The sequence below is a fragment of the Zerene cesonia genome, chromosome 23 (assembly GCF_012273895.1).
Source record: "Zerene cesonia ecotype Mississippi chromosome 23, Zerene_cesonia_1.1, whole genome shotgun sequence".
NCBI lineage: Eukaryota > Metazoa > Arthropoda > Insecta > Lepidoptera > Pieridae > Zerene > Zerene cesonia.
In genome coordinates, this window is record NC_052124.1 from 892,270 (window position 1) to 904,113 (window position 11,844).

The following is an 11,844-nucleotide window of genomic DNA, read 5'->3' on the forward strand; positions in this document are numbered from 1 at the left end:
ATAAGAATAACTCAACATGCACACTCAACGTTTCAAAAACGTCTGTATAAATGAGAGAAATATCGTGTTACTCACGTCGACACGTGGCTGTATGAAAACAACTTTAAGCAACAAGCGCAAGGTTGCATTTGATAAATTATGCTTATAGCTCGTCTATAATTTCGTAGTTACATAAAAAAATCGCGTGATTTTATACCGTTGATAAATGTTGTTCATACCATAGATTATACATTGATATACTGGCTTCATACCCTCGCCGTGACTTGTACTACTTTTTTATGGACTTCTTTCGTGGCACAAACTCAAAACAGAACCAATTTGAAATTGCTTATTTACAAAAATAATTCAATGATAGTAAAGGTTATTTTGTCTTATCATTATTCAATATTCATTTAAATACGTTTTGAATTAAGTTTGCGCTAATAAATTTATCTTGAAGCTATATAAGAACTTTTAAATATTACTTTATTTCATAGTTTATTCGTTCTCTATAAAAGGAACACTGTTTTTTTTAGTTTCCCAGTTATAAATTATAAAGTTAAAAGTAGTTGTTACAGATGGCTTTAAAAGCTCCAATTGTTAAATTAAACAATGGCTTAGAAATGCCAATGGTTGGACTGGGAACTTATGCGGTAAATATTATTTTTTTATTCGTATCATAACATATAAAAATAATTTAACCCTGCCCACAACATTCTAAGTGACTTGCGCTCAGCCCCGGCTCCGCCCGTGTTACATTTATATGCTTTAGCACTCGGGGGATCGCGTATATATGGGTAAAAGATTTTTTTAAATCAATCTAGTAGTTCATAAGATTAGCATGTTCAAACGAACAAATTCTTCAGGTTAATGATATTATATAGATATAGATTTATAAATCCATATTAACATTTTAAACAAATTTAATCATTTTTCTCCATGATGTTCTACATTAAATTAGAATTGTGAAATTAACAACCATATGTTGCTGCTCAAGAATTAAACATTTCTTTTACAGCTATAACATAATTCTATTTAATCCTACATCTCTCTCAATTCAATATCTAGTGTAATATCACTATTTTTCCTATTGAATACATTTTAAACTTTGGTAAATTTAAATGTCATTTAAAGGTCGTATTATACTAGTTGAGAGATACATTGCTATTTTTTACAATTTTTTTTTGTATTTATATCCAGTATATCTTAATATCCAGAGAAGTGATAGGTACATAAAAAATTACATAACTAGATTATACAACAACATTCATATCTGAATATTTTTAAAAACAGTATTTTACTAATAACAACAGAATTTGAAGCCAAGTCAACTTATCTTTGTATCCGTTACAATACATTTTTAAAAGTATTATAAAATTAAGTTTTATGAACATCTTCTCAAACAATGAGACACCTTTAAAACTAAAAAAAATTTAAGTAATTCCAATTAGCTTAATATTACTTACTACAACTAGTTTTTAAAGTAGTTAAAATAATTTGCAGCGAAAAGCAGAACCTGGTGAATATCAACAAGCGGTAGAATGGGCTATAGATGCCGGATACAAGCATATAGATACAGCTAGTTGTTACAAAAATGAAGAGGAGGTTGGCCAAGGGATATACAACAAAATAAAGGAGGGAATCGTCACGCGAGATCAATTGTTTGTGACCACTAAAGTATGTTATGAGATGGAAATATTTTATTATTTTTATAGTGCTTAGAAAACAAAATTCTGATTTACCCTAGCATCTACATCTATTATGCTTGGTTTCAATTGTACGCCGAAAATACATAAAGAAAGGTCTCGGTGAATTATTATGTGTAATATATTTTTCACCTCATTTTACATCCTTTTACATGTTATTTGTGTAAAATTAAGAAATCGCACAAAAAATTTAGACTAAAAATTGAATCCTTATTTTTTGGCAGTAATATTCAAAGTCTATTGTATCACTCATTAGAAACTTGCGAATTTTTGTATATGATTGTGTTTAAATCTAATTGTTTTAATCATAACTCGTTTTGTTTTAGTTATGGAATGATTGCCATGCAGAAAATGATGTAACTCCATCACTAAAAGAATCCCTGAGAAGGTTGAAATTGGACTATGTGGACTTGTATCTTATACATTGGCCTGTGTCTATTAATGTAAGTCATAATAAATTGTTGTTCACTAATACAGTTGTGAATAATATTTGTGTTTATAGATAGTGTTAGTAAAAATTCCTTTTTTTTGGGCACTAAGTGTGTATTAGGACTATTACTGCCGCGCGGTTTTAATCGCGGGAAAAAGCAAGTATTTCTGTAGCTCATGTGTTCTGTATTCTAGTGTATAAGCTACATGACTGCAAAGTAACATCAAATTCTGTTCAATGGTTTGCCCGTGAAAGGGTAACCAACATACATACATCCATGCAGCCATCCTCAAATTATCGCATTTATAATATTAGAAGGAAATTCGATTATCTTATTGGGAATTGAGTAGGCTTCGGTACAACTTTGGCTAGTTCACACCGGAAAAGTACCACACTGTTTCGTTCATTGAGTGGGGGAAATTTCCATAAATAAATACATTTGATCTTGCGCTCAACCGGCTCCATTGCCGACGATGACATAAAAAAATCTATATCATGTTGAACTTTTTTTACTAATCTGTTTATATCAGGCTAAAGGTGAGGACCAGGAAATAGACTATGTTGAAACATGGCGAGGAATGGAAGAAGCTCTCAGCATGGGCCTCACTAAATCCATTGGAGTGTCCAATTTCAATGAGGAACAGCTTCAGAGGATATTGAATAGTGCTAAAGTCAAACCCGTCGTGAATCAAGTAGAGGTAAATTATTTCAAATTTGTTCTAAGCATTTCTTAATAGTATGTCAATAGGTTTTTATAAATTTACTCTAAAATTTTACTGTAAAAAAATGCCTTGAGGCTTTATAAGTAAAATGTTATATATAGTAAACTTTTTAAAAGCAGTTAAATTTTTTGTGAAAATTAATTTACGAAGAAATAGTTATCTTAATGTCACATTTATAAGCGATTTACATTATAATTACTCATTTACTGATAATAATTTGTATATTCAGAGGAAATTGTTGAAAAAATTCCACATGTACTTTAGTCATAGGTATATTAAGTAGTTATTTGGTTCCAATTATCATTTAATTGCGAAAACTTTTTTTTGTAAATTTTTCTTATAATTACAGAAGGTGTTGAATTAAAATATAATATAGGTATTTGACGTTAGCTTTACTCATTTTCTGTATAATATGTGCAACTATTTGTTAAATATTTGAATATAAAAAAATGCACAACTTTGTTTCTCATAATTACGACTATTTGAATTTTGATCAAAATCTTTCAAATAAATAAAAATATTGGATATTATCTTTCTTTGTCGGTTAAAAATATTTTATCATTTACAATATTTGATTCACTATTTTAAAAAATAATAAAATTATATAAAGTGAAGTCCCGTGTCCCCTACTGGGGTATGGGGCAGATGATATACATCTGTTTCACTGATCGATTTTTTTTATGGACAAGTAGGTGATCAGCCTTCTGTATCCTGCCAGAACGAAACTTTTTTTTTTGTGCGTCCCCACCGGGAATCGAACCCAGGACCCTTCGGTTCTACGCTCACGCGTTAACCACTGTACCAAGGAGGCGGTCTAATAAAATTATATACATGTTTTTATTACTTAACAGATAAATCCGAATTTAACACAACACAAGTTGGTTGATTACTGCAAGAAGAATTCCATACAACCCGTGGCTTACACTCCACTAGGTCTCATATCAGATGCTAGACCAGAATTCGCGGGCAAAGATATGATAAAATCTGACCCTAAACTTGGCGCCTTAGCTGACAAGTATGGCAAAACTAGGGCACAGATCGCTTTGAGATACTTGGTAAGTTATGATATAAATTTTAAATTGTCCTGTACTACTGTATTCCTTCTTTGTTTCCTACTAATAATAAAATTGTGAGGATGGATGTATGTAATTTTGTTATTCGTTTACACACAAAGAGCTAAAAGAGTTTGAATGAAATTTGTGGCAAAGATTAATTTTTGTACTATAAAGTTTAATAATTGAAACTACTTATGAGTATTTTAATAAACTTATAATTTGCTTGGTAGAATTAAACCTATAATGTATACTAAAATATAAAATTTTAATTTTTAAATATATGAAATAAAAATGCATATATTTGAAATTTTTATAAGAATACAACATATTGATAATGAAAAAAACTCGTTTTAGTTATTTTGCATTGTCATATATTTGAAAAAGTTTCCATAAATGAAGGAAGAAAGAAAAAACATTCATTTGGAGAGATAATGTGACACAAAAAACATAGAATTAAATACTTGGTGTAAATAATTCTTACCATTCATTTCATTCACAGGTACAACGGGAAATTGTGGTTCTACCAAAGTCATTCACTAAATCTCGAATCATAGACAATTTGAATATTTTCGACTTTGAACTGAACAAACAAGAGATGGCGTTGGTTGACAGTTTTAATATGGACCATAGATGTGTGCCCGGAGCTTCGTTTGCGAAATACAAAAACTATGCGTTTTAAATATGTGTTTTTAAATAAAATAGTTAATATTAAACAAAAATACGTTAATACTGAGTTGTGAAGGTTAATTAAAATATTTTGGATTATAGGGATAATCAAGGTTACTTTTATGTAATTTTAAAAGGGTATTAAATTGCTAATTGACTTAATTTACCCACGATAAAAATAATTTTTAATCATAAGTGACAAAAAGATTTTAAAGCCAGAGCAACATAACATATAAATTTTAAATAATTATCAACACATAAATCTTAATTAAAATGGTGCCTCAATGTGAAGCAATATTTTTTCTCATGTTACATGTATAATTATTAATTTATTGTACCCCTAACATCGTTATCAGTGATATGTTGTGATAGTTTTATAGAAATATACCATGTGTATTTTTTATATATAGCTGTTTGATTGTTTTAATAAATGAATTTTTTTTTAATTGTTGCATTCATTTCTAATTATGAGAAACCTTACCTATTTTCAGCTTGTGAACGTTTTAATATCATGAGAAGCATTTTGCATTAATTATCATGTTCAAAATAAAGATACTAGCTTCTTTCCATGTTCAAAATAAAGCTTACCACTCGCGCGGTCGAGGGAAATTCCCGGGTAAAAAAATTCCTAGCCTATTTTACTCTCTAGTCTCTCAACTTTCTCCAGATACAAACTTCATACTATATAAACCATTATGACGTGAAAGATAAACAAACAAACATAATTTTGTATTTAATTTTTAGTTTCGTAGCATTGAAATGCTTTATAAATGAGAAATTTTGAAATAATTTGCAAGAGTAGAAGGAATTCTTCTTAGAATGTAACATTATACCTCAAGGTATTTTATGTTGCTATTTCGTTTTTATATTTTATGTCTTTCTCAATATATATCATGCGACACATTTATTATAATTATATGAGCATTCAACCAAGACGTCTAGTGGCGATATACATTATCCATTATCGAATATATGACTGGAAATTTCTAGAATTTCTTTGATACGAACGATAATATATAAATTAATACATCACTTTCAAACTACTTTTGTCTGTTACTTTGACATTATTGTATTATGAGTATAGTTACAAACTAGCTGTGACCCGCGGTTGAAACCGCGTAAGTACGTATCCCGTAGGAATATCGGTATAAAAAGTGCCTATGTGTTATTTCAGTTGTCCAGCTATCTACGAAGCAAAATAGTATTATTATTCACCAATAGATGTCAGGAAAAAAAAACACGAATATGACATTTTCTAAAAAAAATTCCTAGCTAGATCGATTTATCGCCCCCGAAACCATAATATACTAAATTTCATGAAAATCGTTGGAGCCGATTCCGAGATTCCAATTATATATACAAGAATTGCTCCTTTAAAGGTATAAGATTAATAAAAAAACATTTTTTAATTTGGTAATTTATTAAAATCAAAACAAATAATAAATAATTGTAACATTTAACATCAAATGCGAAAAAGAAATTAGAAAAATAAATAAATAAACTTTATAAAAACGGAATGTCTATTTAAGATCTCTCAAAACGTATGTAAAGGGACTCATAAAACACGAATTTCATGACCTTATCGAATATGCTCCTTCACTTTTGATTTAAGAGATCTTAAAATATATTGATTATCAAAATGCATAGAAGACAGGCAGACAAGAAATAATATTTCCTTTACACAGTATAAAATCAAATACAAAATAAATTCGTCAAGAAATGAAAACTCCCGAGGAGCACTGAAAGAGATTCTTAAAGAAACAAGTCAAAATATGAATAACATAAACTGATAAATAAAATCTATAAAACCTCGTCAAAACACAGCCGACATTACAATATTTCTGTTTAAACAATAAAATAATAACTATCGATGAAAACATAGAAAAAGCATAGAAAAGAAATGCAATTATTTGAAGAACCCTGCGGCTAATAACCCGAATACAAAAGTATGTATATAATATATTAAATATAAAAAAGGAACGACTGCAGTACAAAGTGTAGGCTGTACCGCAAAATAGAGGCACAGACAATAAAAATGTTATCTCAGCGTAACATGGATACCTCACTTTTGATCATAATTGTTTATAAATGTAAAACAATGTATTATTGAAAGACAGTACTTTGCAAGAATAAATTAAAATAAAATGTATCATAGCAAAAGTTTTTAGATTGTTTCTTCACTTACGGCCACTGTAAAACCGCCATCACGTGTTTATAATACAAAAATATATTAGGCTTAATCTAGTTCCGCTTATTTGTACCAAGTGTGGCTGAAAACTGTTTTAATAATAATAATAAATACAGTTTCATTTCAATATGTCACCTAACATCTAAATACCGCAATACAAATATTACTTTTAGTAAAAAACGCGACATTCTACTTCGCAACATTTTCATTATTGTTTTACAATAAAATTGCATTTCCTACGAAATAGCGTAACACCAAATTTATAAGAAAAAATTCTATTTACAAAACGAATCTTACCATAAGGTAACTAGGTCCTTCGACATGAAACGTCATTTTAAAAAAGCAAGTCTTACTCTATGGTCTGCTATAGTCTGTGGTTACTTCCACATGTAGTTAAAGACATCCATGATGCTGTCATATATGGTGAATGTGATTGCGACGTCGAACACAACTCTGCTCAGTCGAGGTACAGTGCCTTTGTAGAAGGCGAGGGGACCCTCGTGTTTCCACGTTTTGATGAAGCAATCCCATGTATTCTTGTATTTCGCGGCTTCCAGACCTTGCATGCGGGTCTTGACCACGTCGATTGGCGTGTTACCGAAGACTGATGCGGCTCCTGAATAAAAAAAAAATGGGTTTTTAACCATGACTGAACACTTTCATATTAGTAGAGGCTTATTATATATTGAATTGAGAGTTAATTTTCGATATATCAATTATTATAGCTTGCTTGTTTATTTTTATTTTTGTAGAAACGTTGGAGAACGTATTTTGTAGATACATTGGAGAATGTTGGTTCAATTTTAAATAATTCTAGGAAAAAAGGACAGGTAAAGTTTTAAAAAATAAATATAGATAAATGCAGGGAAAATGTTTTTAAATAGACCACCATTCGAGATTTGACTTGACTCTCACAGATATCATGATTGTCAGATAAAAAAGGATTATCACAATGTTACATCTGTGATACGTTCGTGGCCTGATTTTTGACATAAATTGATGAATAAACAATATCAGTTGCTATGTAACATTTTATTTCTTAAATCACTCTCCACATTAATATAACTTCGAACATCTCTGGTGGGCAGTAGACTGGTGGTAGCGTGAGGCCTTCTAGTGCTGGTCGTGGTATACTAACCAGCTCCCGTGGGGTTTCGGTCGATAGAAATCCGATATAACCCACGCCTTCCCTGAGGGCCGTGGGTTTCTATTCCAGACTTGTCCACTCAAAAAAAGTCTATTTGTAATGGAGAAATATCAGTGACTTAACAGTACCGCTATTAGGTGCTGTCATTTTGACCTTTATTGCTTAAATTTTATGGGCCATCTTTTCCCCAAACATACATATATATTTATATACATTTTACATACCCGCAATACCACCGAACAATCCCACAATGTATTTCGGCACGTGTTTATCCCTATCGCCGCCCTTGTACCAGTCTCTCAGCGACTCCATGACGAAAAACCGTATGGCTTGGTTACTGCCTTGCTTCATGATGGTCGCCGTCACACCTTTGTATACACCTCCGACACCTGGAATTCAACACGTTCTGTAGTTATTTATTATTCAAATGCTTTGAGTGAGAAATTTTTAAAGAATAGGAAAAAAAATTGGTCACGAGATTGGAAGCTAGACGTTGCTACGGTTTGGCAAAATGACGCGGGTTCGAATCCCGTCCCGTCGTGATTAAAGTTTTCTCTATTATTTAAAAAGAAATCTTATTCACATCGAAAGCAGGAAAAATATTTTACATTGAACGAGGTTTAGAAAACTACATACATGCATATTTTGTATTTTTGTATTCTGGCCAATTGTAACTTAGTCATATGCTCTTATATATACGTGAGTTTTTATACCAGAGCAAAAAAAAAAAAAAAACAAAACGTGACTAGTAGGCTACTCTCTACTCTCTACTCTCTCTCCAGAGCAGATTTTAACGCCTATAAAGTCTCTCAATCCAATAACTATGCAATCCATCGAATAACAAAGATAGGTCATTTAATGTCCAAAAAAAAACCGATAATGGAGAAATTAGATAAAAAAGAAGCTAATTTAAAAAAAAAAGCCGAGTTCCATCGATAAAATATTGTAATCATTGATATAATGTTTCATGTTGATTGGTTGCGGCAGTTCTTAATCATCTCAATAGATGGCGTGCGGTGTCCCTTAGGCACATAAAACCGAAAGAGTACAAGAAATTCGATAGTTTAAAAAATTAATCCTCACCTTCCTCCCTCACAATAGTTCTGACCCCATGGAAGAAGCCCTTGAACCTCGGCTTCTCCATCCGCATGTCGTTGATGAACTTCACCTTAACCGTCTCCATGGGGGTCACAGCGAACACCGCTTCCGCCACACCGGCAGCCAGACCACACATAAGCTTGCCAGAGTTTGACAGAGTACCATTTTCGTTGATCATGTACAGTTTGGCTTGCTCGAACACTCCGAATCTGAAATATGGGTTTGTTTGATGCAGGTTCTTGCTGACCCTTCCCTGGTAACTTAAGAGCGAGTCATTGCCAGTTTTGTGGCATATACAATTTCAAATTAATTGTTACCAACTATAACCTAATCGATGTAATATTAACCGATACTATTAGCATGATGACGTTCGATTACAATCGATAACACTTTGTTGTCGTGTTTCGACCTCGATTTCTATATTCCTTTAGTCGGTTTTGATATTGTGATAGAAATAAATAATATTTCCGTGACATTAAAAAGAAAACAAATTAATTTGAACAAATTGAGCTTTTTGTTGGACCATGCTTTCAACTTTGTTGTTTGCTACCTTTTCAACTAGTCGATAATTTCATTTTTGTTAAAAATTTTTTTTTATTACAGCCTTGTACAGACTGAACCTTAGACAAATTTATTATATTTCTTCAATTCAGATATCTAATCTGCTCTACAGTCAATACTGTAGAGATAATCTAAATATAATACAATCCTTAAATTTAATCGCGATTGCTTGAATTATGAATTATGCAGTATATTATTACATGCAATCACTTTGTAGAGGAAATCGCGTTTTATTAAAACTCGGATACCAAATCAGTACAAATTACTGATAAATAATATTTATTAATTATCAGATACCATATTAACCAAAAATTGTATACTCGTGACACGTGTAATCGGACCTATCGCGTGACGCAGTAACTGCAATACTATATCTTACGATCGTATCTGAACAAATAAGATTAAATCCAAAAACTTGTATAACAAATAATGATATAAAAACTATCATCAAGTGGTTTTATGTCCAATTTCATGTCTCTATTTTTTATTCATTTCAGCATTAAAAATTATAGCCTTTGTCAACTGTACAAGTGTTCGCACTATTTTTTATTATATATTATTCTTATTAGTAGAATAATAAAATACTATTACGCTTAACCCTACAATAATTAAGACATTAGACAAAACTTTTGCCCTAATATGTGTGTATTTTTTTAAATATCTTATATTAGGGCAAAATTTAACAGTTATGGTGGAACAAATCTACACCAGGATGTCAAATTTTACAGTTATCTACCCCCTTCTTGTTACTAAAGTATTGATAATTAGAAGGGAGTGTTATACCCTATTTGGAAAGGTAAATCTTATAACTAATGCAGATGTAAACGCCCGGAATGTCATTGAGAACTTATCTGCTGACCGTATGACTCAATGAACTCCTTATCATTCAGTTCCTAAGCATCTTGGTGATATGCTCACTGTGCCGATTCAAGATTGAATTGAATTGGTGCTGCACGAGAGAACGAGATATTTTTCGGACATTATTTGTAACATTTTCTTGAATGATTTTTGGTCTGTTTGTATAAACAATAACAGAAAAATATCCCATATCGTCGAATTTGTTAGGAAAGGTAAACTTTCAAACCACATTTAGTACATAAAAAAGTAATCTATTTCTGGCCATAATTAGTTTCGTTTGATATGGTTCTATTTCATTCGAAATTTTAACGAAAACTTATTTTTCTCGCATTTGTAAACGCGTCCAAGGTCACGTTTTTGCCAGACAGTGAATCTCGATGGATAAATAAATGGACTGGCTTTGCTTCAGTTATGCAGTATGGGACGTATAGGTGCAAATTCTATGTCTAGGTATAAGATAAATTTATGCATTTCTTTCTAAATATCAAAATACATTACTTTTCCTAATTTTTTTAATAACAAAATTTATCCAGTGTAGCGAAATAGGTCAGTTTCGTATTTTTAAGAAATCAAAGTATGTCCTTTTCAGCCCTTGTAGTGACATTAGATTTGTTATTAGTAGTTTGAATATAATTGAATCTTTTCACAAGTAAATAAGAAACAACAAAAGTACATAAGCCTATAATACAAATAAATTTACGCACAATATTATTGGGCTCTCGTAAAAGAAGTACAAAACTGACCAATTAATAAATCTTCGATAACCATTTTACGTAATATGTGAATTTCCAAGTTGAAGGTCAAATGTGGTATCGTAATGTAGAATGATGTATTTGTATGATATATATTTAAGGTTAGTGTGAATTTAAGAAACTCTAATGTGGGAGTCGAGCACGCTTCGGCACGAATTGGGCCAGCTCGCACCGGGGAAGTACCACACCCCCACAGAAAACCGGCGTGAAATAGTGGCATACCACTGTGTTTCGTACGGTGAGTGGGGGAGCCGGAGGCCCATTTCCTTTTCCTCACCCGTCCTAGTCCATTCCTTCTTTCCATTCGTTAAAATCCTTTCCCTTTCCCTTACCCCATAAAAGCGGGCAGCGCATTCACAGAGGTACTACCTTTGCGAATGTTTATGGGCGGTGGTGATCGCTTACCATCAGGCGAACCACCAGCTCAGCTGCCCGCTATGACATAAAAAAAAAAAAAAAAAACTCTATTGATTGTTACTCTTATAATATTGGTATACTAGCGGTCCGCCCCGTGGTACATTATATCCTATAGCCTTTCTCGATAAATGGGCTAGCTAACACTGAAAGAATTTTTCAAATCGGAACAGTAGTTCTTGAGATTAATATAATAATATAAGCCTTTATTTATTCCTTACTTATATCTAATTACAATTTTATGATGGTTGTTAGTATGGTTAGTATT

General features: G+C 31.7%; 2 protein-coding genes across 4 annotated transcripts in view; one reads left to right on the forward strand and one right to left on the reverse strand.

The window, feature by feature from the left end:
* The first annotated feature begins 268 nt into the window (after positions 1 to 268).
* Positions 269 to 4,983, forward strand: LOC119836302 (aldo-keto reductase AKR2E4-like). Of its 3 annotated transcripts, none has more exons than XM_038361597.1 (7): positions 269 to 360; positions 558 to 632; positions 1,483 to 1,656; positions 2,012 to 2,128; positions 2,646 to 2,813; positions 3,689 to 3,892; positions 4,392 to 4,983. In XM_038361597.1, the coding sequence occupies exons 1-7, from the start codon at positions 349 to 351 to the stop codon at positions 4,569 to 4,571; spliced, it is 930 nt and encodes a 309-aa protein (XP_038217525.1). In that variant the 5' UTR covers positions 269 to 348; the 3' UTR covers positions 4,572 to 4,983. The 3 variants fall into 3 exon arrangements, with proteins under 3 accessions (XP_038217525.1, XP_038217524.1, XP_038217526.1); XM_038361596.1 differs by having other exon boundaries at positions 342 to 360; positions 549 to 632; XM_038361598.1 differs by lacking the exon at positions 269 to 360 and having other exon boundaries at positions 421 to 632.
* Positions 4,984 to 5,980: 997 nt separating this feature from the next.
* The window catches only part of LOC119836188 (putative tricarboxylate transport protein, mitochondrial), a 12,562-nt gene continuing 6,698 nt past the window's right edge, over positions 5,981 to 11,844 (reverse strand). The window contains exons 3-5 of the mRNA XM_038361447.1: positions 8,977 to 9,200; positions 8,118 to 8,282; positions 5,981 to 7,362 (exon numbers count right to left, since the gene is read on the reverse strand). Of these exons, the coding sequence (XP_038217375.1) occupies positions 7,124 to 7,362; positions 8,118 to 8,282; positions 8,977 to 9,200 (628 nt within the window). The 3' untranslated portion in view covers positions 5,981 to 7,123. The remainder of the gene's footprint in view (positions 7,363 to 8,117; positions 8,283 to 8,976; positions 9,201 to 11,844) is intronic.